The following is a 12781-nucleotide window of genomic DNA, read 5'->3' as shown; positions in this document are numbered from 1 at the left end:
TTATCATTTGATCTGGGATACTGAATTTGGTATTATGTATAACATCTAATAATGATCTACCTTTTTGTCTCTCCAAAAGATAATATAATCACCAATAACCGCACAAAACACTATCTCTTTCTTGTATTTCATCTGACGAATACACAATTTCTGTACCACTTCTTATCAGATAATTTTTGATCTCATTAGGCATGATTAATCCAAACGAATCAAAGTATTCACAAATTGTTCATCTATATTTCTATAACAAACCCAATGACTGCCCCTGCCTATTGAATCGTCCAAATTAATTATTCCTGTTTCCAATCTGAGTATTTTTTCTGGTAAATTATCGCGGCTGTAAATACTTCTGAAATATTTTATTCCAAGCTGTTTGACCAGGTGTAACAAATCAATATTCGACAATTGTTTGTTGATGAATTTTATAGTATTGTCCCTAGAATTGGGATTGAATTAAATGGACTGTTTTTGCCGAGCAGCAGCCCTTGTCCTCTTCTTTTTTTTTTTACTCCCATACCAACTGGATTGTTCCATGTTCTAATAAATGGTGGGGACATATAAGGATAGGGATTAATCACTCCATGGCCATTAGTTGTACTGACCAGGAACATATACTGACATTGTATTACTGGTACCAGTTCTGTCGGCTTGGAGCCTTTTTCCTGTCAATACATTTAGCAACAGAGGGACTCCTATACTCGCTATTAGTGTTCCTAAAACCCCAATTCTGCTGTGTTCTCGTTGGCTTGATAACTAATTGACCTCCTGATTGGAGAGCATTAAGAATAATCCTTTTTCTGACCTGCGGATAGTAAATGCTTGTACGCAATCAATTGTGCTATTTTATCCTGTGGAATAAGAAAACCTCCTTGTTGACCCTTTCCGAATATTTTATCCACACCTAGACTGGCTAAGCCGGATAAACCGCCTGTTGCAATCGGTGCAATAGCCTTTTTAGCTAGAGGCATGGCCATAGGTAATAACTTGCTTCCTAAACTGACTAATGATCCCCGCAAACTACCACCATATTTAATAGCTTTACTAATTTCTGTTTTTGATATTTCAACATCTGAACCCGTACCCTGACTCATTGCTTTTTTCAATTTATTAATCTGACCATTAACTCATTTGGACCAGATAATTCATTTCTGGCAAGTCTGATTGTTATTGCTGAATTATAATTGTAAGCTCGCGAAAGTTTTTCAAATTGTCCTTTGCTGAGTGAAACTCCATAAGAATAATATTTTGTCATATCTTCTATATGTTATATGTTACATAATGTTAATGGTATTTAATTTACGATCTTAGCAGTATTTTGCCATCCTTCTGGATTAGTTCAACATCTTGCTCATAGATAGTCAATGCGTAAACAGAATAGGCTGTTGTCGTTGTTCCAGATAGCTCGTATTTAAATGTCAGTTTCGTGGTGCCATCCTTAATGTCCATTTTTTGTTTTGTTAAATCAAAATATAAAAAGGGAAACAGGGTACTAAAATTAGCTCTATTGAGTAATGATCCTTCACCTTATTCATTACCATTATGGACATATTTCAGAACATCCCTGTAAACACGGGTCATATCAGTAGTTGGTGTATAATGAATCTCGGGGTATTCGTTACCGTTTTCAACCTCCAGATGACAATTGGATAAGGTCCTTGGGTCAGTTGAGACCGAGAATGTATTATACAAGAATGGATTAGCCGTCTGGGCATCGATGTTTGCATCTTTGATTATAAATACGCAAACGCGCCTGGGCTTTGAGATACCAGTTGAGATTCTGAAATGCCTAGCTCTCTGCCGGCTATTTGATCTTTCAATATTTTCTCTCAAATAAGTCCACTTGTGCGTTTTAAGAAATTGGCTCATGTAGGATGATCGGCCTTCACTATTAAAAGTTATCCGCGGAACGTACAATTACATTCTGGTGATAACCACCCTCCAATCAGCCCCGGCTTGCCAAATTAGATTACCATCTGACTCAATTTCAAAATTCATTTCAACCCTTGTATTGGGCAATAGCTCGTCTTCTAAAATTTTCGGTTCAGAGGTATTTCAGTGTTTACTGTGGATGAGGAACCCAGAAGTGCTTTCCGAAGGGAAAAACCTTTATTGTAAGCTGCTCGTCTTTTGGCTAACTGATTTGTACCAGTAACTTTAAATTCCCGCTCTTCTGCTGATCTTCATGTGTCAAGGTAGAAAAATTCATTACTTGCTGTTTTTTCGGCGTAAGCCGGACTGTATTCAAGTAAATTTTTAATATTGACAGCATATTAATATTGATTTGCATCATTACAATCGTACACCTTTTTACCATTTAACTTAAAGGAGCTGTGTCACGAAATTCAGCCAAATTAGGAAATTACAAAACGCCCGTTAAATTAAGAGAAACACAAAAATAACTGCTTAAAACTTTAAAGGACGGTTAAAATAACATAACAGAAACAACGGGTGCCACGGGTGGGCAAAACTGAAGAAGATTGAAACGGATTGAAATTAAGGTTTTTGAAAAGTGTTCAGCCTAACAGTTTTTCAAAGTTGATCCCTGCTGCTTGCAACTTCAAAAATAATGCTCAGGAGACATATTTGTTTGTCTCGGATCTCTGGTTTTGTCATATACCTGTAATTTCTTTGCTTTCTTTAATTTCCATAGCGATTGAGGGCGAGTAATTGGCAAAATTAAACAAAATGAACTGGACTGCCGTGACAGAGCCTCTTTAATATCAAAATGTTTCAAAAATGAGTAAGACCCATTTACAATACCATTATGATCTGCTAATGCAATATTACCTCCATTAGCTAGCAAATTTACGTTGAAATCAAGACTGATTGGAGCAATTTACCAATTAATTGGTGTAACCTCTCCGATCCGCTGTTATCAACAACAAATCTACCTTATAATAGTAAATTAACGCTCCATGAAATTAAGGTATTGGAAATTAACGCGACTTGAATTAACGCGAATTTAATGGAAAACGACTTTCGAATAAAGAAAACTAACGCGAAAGAGAAAGCAGAATTTCATAAAATGGAAATTAACGCGATTATCTTGGCCGAAATAAAAGGAGAAGATATTGATATCACTTCTGACAGCGACAACGATGAAGATGGACTCGAAGTATTGTAAACCTTCGGCTTAGCTTTTGTGAAAGATGAAAAATAAAGGGTAAATGGAAAGAAAGAAAGCTTGTAGTTAATGTTTTTTAGGTGTCAAGAATGTCTGGATAGGTTCCACAATTGGGGTTAAAATACCGGAAATTAAGAGCGCGGAAATTAACGCTGCACTTAATTAACGTCGCGGAAATTAACGCTCAACAAAATTAACGCGCCTTAAATTAACGCGAATTTTAACGATTCGAGTTAATTTTATGGAACGTTAATTTCGTATAATAAGGTATATCCATCTTTTTTTCTGATTAGCATTATTTGCAACAGTTGTATTCAGTGCTGTTTAAAAAATAACATCTTGAGTTCATATCTTTCGACATATTTTGGATCCCTAAAAGATTTCATATATTAATAGATTAGATAAATTTTCTCATCCGGCCTCCAGATAATAATTGATTTACTCTTTCAGTGATCTCATAATCGCTTAATGCTCTTGTTTGTGGATTTTCTATTGGTGATGCTACCAATCGTTTTTAAAACATCGGTAACACCTTTTCCATAAATATGCTTCTTAACATATTTACCCATTTTAACATCATAACGTCTTTTGAATTCTGATAGTTTCATGTATATTATTAGATTAGATATTATACTGGTTTAGATCGTAATATCATCATCCTAGGGAATCTGTAATATAAAATCTCATTTGACTGATATTTAGTTGCGAAACTTCATTAAACAATAGTCTTCTGGGTTCAAATGTAAATGGAAAACTTCTTTTCAAATTGTCAGTTGGAATAACAGCTAGCGTATTTGTGTTAACACAGTTTAAAATGCTGTTTGTAATGGCATCTGTGTTAATATAGATCATGTCTATGGAATTTGTAATATTGGGAAGATTATCATCTCCATACTCTGTTTTTTTTTCACAATTTTCTTTGTAAATCCAATTAACTCGCCAAATTTACTATTTCTAAGATCCAGTTGGTAATTGTTGTCAATCTGAATGAGAATCTTGTATGTTGACAATACAAATGTTAGGTTAATGTAATATACCCTAAAATTCCGAAAATAAGCCCCGGGGCGTATATTTTTCAAAGGCCCTTTTGAGGGGCTTATTTTTGGAGGGGCTTATATTCGCATGGCTTATTTACGGAGGAAAATTTGCGTTTCAAAATCGATTGGACTATCCTTATAGCTGAAAGTAAATTAACCGTAATTGTTTGTAAAGAACTTCGACGCAGAATCGTCACTCTACCAACTGCTAAACTAAAGTTTAATGCTCATTTTGTTAATGACGCTTTGAATTGGGAAAAAATTATAGCTTGCCATATCTTGTTGCCTTGGATACAACGACTCGCGAATTTCAGTACAAATTACTAAACAGATGCCTTGTGACAAATACCTTCTTATGCGAAATTGGTATTATACCGTAAAATTCCCCCCAAAAGCCCCAGGGCTTATATTTTTCAAGGGCCCTTTTGGAGGGGGTTATTTTTGGAGGGGCTTATATTCGGAGGGGCTTATCTACGGAAGGGAAATTTGAGTTTCGAAATAACTGGGGTTAGCCTCATAGTTGGAAGTAAAATTACTGTTTTTGCTTTGTTTTACTTTGTATTTGAGGGCAATTTTTAAAGTGCAAGCCCCCCGGCGGCTTATATTTGGAGAGGCGATTTAACGGAGGGTTTTTTGCGTTACCGGTTTGGGGGGCTTATACATGGAGGGGCTTATTTTCGGAATTCTACGGTACATTATCTTTTTTGGCATCAGTAGTTTTATGGCCCTTCTTTTTCATGTACTGATGAAGATAATCATTTAGGTCTGAGTAAGTATACATTCCGCCTATAAATTTGACTGTTTCCCATGAATTTCCACCAGCGGGTGAGTATTCTTTTTCATTATTTTGATACGGATCTGAGATATTGTGCCAACTGTAAGTCATTGTAACCTTATCCAGTGCCAATTCATGTGTCATATTATTTTGGAGTTTTAAAACTGGATCGAATCCTCTGCTCTATTTCTTGTATTATATTATTAGATTATATATTCTTCCAATAAACTATTAAGCTGGTTGTTATTTAAAACACCTAATTTGTTTAATGTATGGGCAATTTGTGAAAATTCTTTTTTTGGGCATTATTTCCAGCCAATATGGATCCGCCTAACAATTCCAGTCTGTCCAAAGGTCAGCTGGATTATTATAATAAACAACACCAGAGCTGATTTTTTTTATACTTATTACTGGTTCGATGAATTGGAACATTAACTTATTCTGTTTAATTCATCAAATACCATTTTTGATAATGGTGTATATTTCTTTTTACTGTTGAACCTCTCTGTGAGCAGATCAAGTGTATCAAAGTCTAGTTGCTTTTCATAGACTTTTCTACCATCCTTATAAGAAATTAGTTTGAGTTGTCCATAAAGTTTAGGCACATCAATTTTTACATTTCCATAAACACCAGTTTGTGGGTTAATCTTATAAGCATTCCTCTTTTTTCGTGTATAAATATCCTGACCAACTTTCAATGTTTTTGCGCCTTCCTCTAGAATACCAATTCTTTGTCTGTATTTTTTTTATGATGTCAATCCCTTCAGTATATTCAGCAATTTCATCCTTATTTCTCTTTCTATTAGTTTTTGCTGTGCTTAAACAGGCTTTTTTCTGACCTTAGTCCTTATTTATTTTACCAGATTTATCTAATATTTGTTTCGCATAATTTGGCTTTTTTAAGGTTTGTAAAAAAAATATCGGCTGGTAATGGCAATTGCTGGCTTTGTATGAACGCCAATTCTTCTTGAGTGAATCCTTTATTCATATCAGCTACCATTTTGGGTGCCTCACCGCTTGGACCCGGTAATGCTAATCTTTGAACTTGCTCAGCGTATGGGACAACTTGTTTTGAAACATCTTCTCTCAATTTACTGATCTCCTCTATCTCCTTATCAAACTTTAGAGGTTTCAGGTTAGAGGTTTCAGGTTTTTAGATATTTTTTCGTATACATCCTGCTCATTAGTTTGGACTTCTTTTATAATATCCCTAACAATTTCAGTCATTTTTCCTGCTTCTATTTTAGGAATACTGAGTCTCTTAAATCTTTCAATATCCATTATATTAGTACGTTATACAAAAACTTATCTCAACTTATCTTGACTTATCTGGAATTATCTAACACAATAGTATATGGAAATTCCAAATTACGATTTCAATGAAGATGAAAATACAAACTTCAAACAACTTTATAAATACACACCCAAATCCAATTTTAGGATGTTAATATGTGGAAATTCAGGTTCAGTTAAAACAAATCTACTTTATCACATCCTTATGGAACCATTAGTCTATTATGACCAGATCCATTTACATGGCAAAAATCTGGAACGGGAAAAAAACAGACTCATGATTGAAACAATGAAAGATATCAGTGGCCAGGTTGGATATAACATAATGCATTGGAGTAATGATGAAATAAAGCCTGTCAGCATTCTGGAAAGTGATTCTCAGAAAATTGTAATATTTGACGATTTCATTTGTGATAAAAATCAAAAGCCACTTATCGATTATTTCATTCAAGGGCGGCACAAGAACTGAAGTGTTATTTACCTTTCACAATCATTTTATAAAACTCCAAAAGATATCAGAATAAACTGCAGTCATCATGATAGTTATGATTTCCCAAGCAGTAATGAAAGAAATATGATTTCTAGAGAGTTTAATGTAACAAAGGATCAATATACTAAAGCCACAAAACAACCGTACTCATTCCTGAATGTTGGTAAGCCTATGAAACAGTCAAAAGAAACTTTTATGGAATTATATAATATAATAATATAAAATGGGAATTTTCAATCAAGATCTAGAGCCTAATTATAATCAATCCGTTACAAAAGGAAAACGTGGTATTACTGGTCCTCAAGGACCTCCTGGCCCTCCTGGCCCCCCTGGCCCCGCTGGTACAGCTGGTCCCATTGGACTTACCGACCCTCGTGGTGCTACTGGCCGCACTGGACCTACTGGACTTACTGGCCCCTGTGGTGCTGCTGGTGCATCGGGCACTGGTTTTAATCTCACATCAGATGGGAATTATGATATGACAAACAAAAAACTGACAAATATGGCTGAAGGAACTGCTTCCAGTGATGCCGTAACAAAAAATCAGCTGGATACAGCTGTGGGTAATAAACACGGCAATGACCAGTATATTGATCATTACTGTTAATGTTATTTACAGTAAACAGCAAACTTTCAATGAAATGAATGCGAATAGAAATACCCTAGTGTGTTATGAGGATGTTAGAGACGTGTTTGTCAATAGGAAAGAATTTGTGTTTCCAATGGAAACTTATTTGGACATGGGAAATCACTTTATCTATAATGTTAAGACCCCCATCAATATTGATCATGGGGCAAACAAGGTCTATGTAGACACCAAGCTCAGAAAGAGTGGTGGTTTAATGACAGGCAATTTAGATATGAATAACAATAGGATATATAATGTGGCTCAAACAAATGGTGATAATCAACCAGCCACAAAAATATGGTCAGAAAATAAATTCCTGGATAAGTCCAGTGGAGTTATGGCTGCACCACTAAATATGTCCAACGATAAAATTACTCATCTTGCATCAGTAACACAAGATGGGGATGCTACAAATAAAAAAGACATTGATGATAATTATTTGAAACTGTCTGGTGGTACTGTTACAGGCCATATAATATTAAACAATCCTCTCCTTGAAAGTGAAGAATGATCATCGCATTGAAAATGAATGATTTATTTCATATACTTCATATCAATCCTCTCCTTGTTTCTCAATATCAAGCAATAAGCTGCAACACTGGAAATGCTTATTTTGTGCAAAAATAATAATATGGTAAAAAACAAACCAATAAATTTTGGGGACCCAACTGATGCAGTCAATTTACAAACATTGAATAAATATAATGTAAAGCCATCTGATCATACCAATAGATTTGCATATCTTATGGATCCCACAAATGTTCTTTTACAATGGACTGATTTGCTAACCAACAGTATTGCATGCTTTGAACAGCATTGGTGATTTGAATACAGCATCAGGCAATTATCACAACTACAATAAAAAGGTGATTTTTGCCTCCATTGGAAAGAACTCAGAAAGATATAAATGGCGATTAGCTATCCAGTGCTATCCCCTTCAAAAAGACAAAGAATATACCTTGTGCTTGGAAATCCTCAGTACCGACTATCAATTGTGGCACAAATCTGTAATTACTGTTGATACAACTACTAGCCAGGGAGTAACTGTACAAAATTGGCAGGTGAATAAGTACTCACATGAGTATAAAACATCCTCCAATCAGGTTGAATATATGTATTACTATAAGCTTGTGGTAACATTCAGTAAAACAGCCTCACCCACGCCTTATTTTCCACACATTCAAAATATTATGGCCCAGGCAGGAACTGACTTGAATACATATCCAAATAATTTCGATAAATATTACCTAATAGCTTACGGTATTCTCGGCGAAACAATGGATTTAGACCCAAATAAAACTTATAATTACCATACGGCGTTTGATATTCAACCTACAAGAGTTGTTTACAATGTGGATCTGGATATGAACCGACAGAGGATATTTAATATTGCTCCAGATAGAAGTCGTAATAATAGTGCCCCTACTGTAAGGATGGTCAAAGATGAGGAATCATTAATCAGTAAAAGCCTGTACGAAGAAATATTTGACCAAGTATTTGATATCAGTGATGTTAAATCATTAAAAATTGTTCAAAAAGTTTCTGGTGTTGTTATTTCCGGGTTTGTTGGTATGTCATTTCCAGAAGATAAATTGTTGTCAGATTACCAAACAGATGCAGGAATCACTTTACATGGACCATGCTTTATAACACTGACTAAACCACGCACAATAAACAGTCATTTCGCTGTATCCTGTGTTATATATATATATTATGAAAATACATCAAATGTTTTGCTTAAAATTACTCAAGCTATTTCTTCTTTAACGGCTCAATTTATAGTTATCAATAATACACTGCAAATAAGAGCTGGTACTTAATTTTGTCCGTAACCATTGCATTTGCTACCAGCGTTTTCAAAGTTGGCATTTTATAACTCTGTTTGGGCAGTATGGCTGGTCGTTTTATAAAATGTTCTAATTTTTCAGCCGCTAGTCGTGCGAATGTTTTAGGCTTGAAGACAGTCTGGTCCTGCGAATTTGGCGCTCACAGTTTTCGGCTTTTGACCGAGTAGCATATCAATAAGCTGCGGTTTGGTCATTTTTGATAGATCTTCTCTGTTCATATTAATAGTGTAGATTAAATTTTCCATATTCATATAATTTACTAGTATATAGTTTTTTATTTTTGTCATTTAAACACACTTGCTTATACATACTTAATTAACGTCGTATCTCTTTAAACCCCTTTTGGTTGTGACAAGCGAAAGAACTGCCCAAAACCGCCAAAAACCGGTTACCAAAATGCTGACTCAGCAAAAAGCATATAGTTTAGTCATAGTAGGGAGGGAGAAGAATGGTTCACGCGGAGAGTAGCCCCATTTCAAACTGAGTGTGAGACTAGGGTCTGGCAGCCGCGGTAGTCGAAGTTTAAACTTAAAGTTTTAAATAATTCAAGATTAAATTTGTTCATTTAAAATGACGTTTTCCCTCATAATTTTTTATTGAGTGCCATAGACTGCCATTCCAAACGTGAAGCGTTAGAAATATTTAATATGAATTAGAAAAATGTTATCACTCAATTTCTTTTCTTAAACCGGCCACCAATTGGTCATTAATTTACGATTTTTAGCAAAATGTTCACGTGACATATCACCTGACTTATTAACCCAATATTTATAGTTTAAAATGTTAAGGACGATGAGTTCTTTATGTGTGCCAAATTTTGATTCAGCATCATCATCTGTGCCGAAGTTATAGCCTATAAATCATTTTCCAGAGGTTGACCTCTTAGTCCTCTTAAACTACTTGAGTAAGTGCATCTTTGAAGTTGAAGATTGAACTGAAATTTCACCCCAGGACAATTAAATTACTTTGTTTAATTTATTCAATTTTTCACGAAAATCAAAGCAAGCTAAAAAGATTCAATGAACTGTATATTGATGTTACAGTAATAATTAGTTCACTGATCAAACCGTTTATGGGTAATGTAGCTGCGTAATATTTTGAATCAGAGTGTGGACTTTATTGTAATGATTATTCTTTTTTATTATAGAGTATTTAGAACAACGAATTCAAAGAAAGTAAACTCAGTCATCTATTTGGTTGGATGCCGAGGGCAGTTCCTATTATGTCAATCTATCATCAGTTTGTGATTAATTATTCGTAATGTACTAATGCATTTCTCTCTATACTCACCGTTGGGGCAGTACATCTCTCCACAAGGTCGCACCTCCAAAAACTCCCCGTTGCAATCATTTCCGCCGTTCCTCTTAAGAGGAGCATTGCAACGTCTATTTCGTGCCTGTGTTCCAGAGCCACAAGAAGCACTGCATAGACTCCAAATTGACCACTGTGTGTAGCCACCGTCTACAGCTATGGTTTAAAAGATGGTGCTGATCACATAGTGGACGATTTGATCAGGTTCATTATTATCTACGGAGTATAATTTTGCTGTGCAGCAAGTTGCAGTAAGGTATAAGAGTTGTGATAAAGGACAAATTGATATCGTCGGAGTACATACAGAGCAAATGGGTGGGAGATAATAAAAACGAGTATTAATAGAAGGTACCGGCAATGGCAGATTTTCTAGTAGTAGATTTACCCCTTGCAATGATATTATGATTTTTGTGGAAAGACTGTAAACTTTAAAAATCTCAATATAAAAATGTTCTATGGTGATAAAAAATCAAGAATGTTAAAAAAGCTAAATAATAAGCTTAGAATCCTGGAAAAAATGTATCTAAACTTACCGCAAACCATCTCTTTTACTTGACTGACATAACTTCCGTATCCCAATTCGCTATCCATCACCAGAACGTTGTCTCCTCCTATTTCTTCTAATACTGTCCTGTTGATTTTAGTGTTTACACCGTATCCCACAGCCACCACGTGAACGTTTTTCTCCTCCTAGAACAAAAGTGATATCCGAACAAAGTGAACATTTTAAAGCCAAACAGAATTAGACAACCAGAATTTGCATCTAATGCTGCCATAATGGAGAAATGAAAAGCTCTTATAACGGCTGGGATTCGTTTTAAACCACTCGCAATAGATCCCTGTGTTTCGTTTGTTCAAAGTGGAGTTACAGAAAGGCCCTTACAGAAGGTCAGACTCTAAACTGACCCAGGAAAGGCATTGTCTTCCTGCTTGTAACTATTTTTTGTTTAAACAAGAAGGGTGAATTTTATCTGCCAGGGCAAAGAGAACGTTTCTATGTTCCGCTCCAGACAGGCTCTACTGTGATTTTCTTGCGATATAAAACCACTGACAGAGAAGCTGAAGTCCTGCAATCCAGATCATGAACGTTTCTAACTTGAAGAAGAAATCTTGAAATGATCAAGAGATCGATCGAAAAGGGGGGCATCCCCTCTCGAGGTGACACATAAAAGACGTGAATTAGAGGGTTAGGTGTTTTTTACTGATGTTATAAATACAAGCAAATGCCTCCCTGAGTCAGGTCTTAACTTATAGTTCCTAAATCATTCACTTACATGGTATGTATGCATTTTCCTTGAAACTGCTTATAGTCAGTGGCGGATCCAAACCTTCAGATAAGGAGGGGGCCCGGTCATCCAGACCCTGAGATAAGAATTTTTTTTTTTCGGCCCTTCGGGCCTCAGTTTGGTCCTTCCTATGGATCCGCCACTGATAGTGTAGAAGTAGCTTCATTAGCACGGATATCTCACCGTTTTGGCTACAGTTGAGTTAGAAAAAAGTTTCAATGATTAAGGGAATTCAACGCATTTTATCTTACCCTTAAAGGAGGAATCGTCAAACTGAAGCGAAGAACCTCCTGCGGTGGGAATGGCCTCCCGTCCGTGAACACAAGCAAAACATTCTGCTTCTTCGTCCTGTCCCCTGCTCGAATTGTAAACAACTCGTTGAAGGCAGATAGTAGCCCCCTGTCTATTCTTGTTTTAAATATTGTCTTATTGGTTATATCGATAATCCTCTTTACCAGACTGTCAGCTGAATAATATCTGCGGTCAGCAAAGTTGAACTCAAAGTGACTGGTTTCATGAAATGTGACCACACCAAAATGGGTTTCGGACTTGGATATCTGAAACGCCCTAACGAATGGCGGGAAAAACGTTCTCAATAATGCGTCAAGATTCCTTCGAAGGACACTTAATGACGAGTCGATAAGAATTCCAAGGTCAAGTCCCTGTTGGCAAGGACCTATTTTAAGTTAAAAACAAAAGAGAGGCAAAAACAAAACACATAAATTAAACTATTAAGCAATTATGTATTAAGGATGCAAAATAATACAAGAGGTACACTGGCCAAAACTCATGGGTCTCGAATGCTCTCTTCTTGCTTTGAAAGAGCCTATGAAAGAGCTATAGATTCTGAATTTTATCTAAAGTGAGCTAGTTTAAATTTACTCAGCTTAAGGCAAGTTTTTTAATTATTATGCTGGTTTTTCAATTTAAATTAGTTGTAAACCTTCTAGTGAAATAATTGTATTGGCAGGTCTTTACCAACGATTCTAT

General features: G+C 35.7%; 1 protein-coding gene across 1 annotated transcript in view; it reads right to left on the bottom strand.

The window, feature by feature from the left end:
- The window catches only part of LOC140951639 (hemicentin-1-like), a 38009-nt gene that overhangs the window by 6990 nt on the left and 18238 nt on the right, over positions 1–12781 (bottom strand). The window contains exons 8-10 of the mRNA XM_073400940.1: positions 12043–12467; positions 11039–11195; positions 10485–10661 (exon numbers count right to left, since the gene is read on the bottom strand). Of these exons, the coding sequence (XP_073257041.1) occupies positions 10485–10661; positions 11039–11195; positions 12043–12467 (759 nt within the window). The remainder of the gene's footprint in view (positions 1–10484; positions 10662–11038; positions 11196–12042; positions 12468–12781) is intronic.

This window comes from Porites lutea, chromosome 1 (genome assembly GCF_958299795.1).
Source record: "Porites lutea chromosome 1, jaPorLute2.1, whole genome shotgun sequence".
NCBI lineage: Eukaryota > Metazoa > Cnidaria > Anthozoa > Scleractinia > Poritidae > Porites > Porites lutea.
Note: the sequence above shows the minus strand (reverse complement) of the source record. Positions and strands in the feature narration are given on the sequence as shown.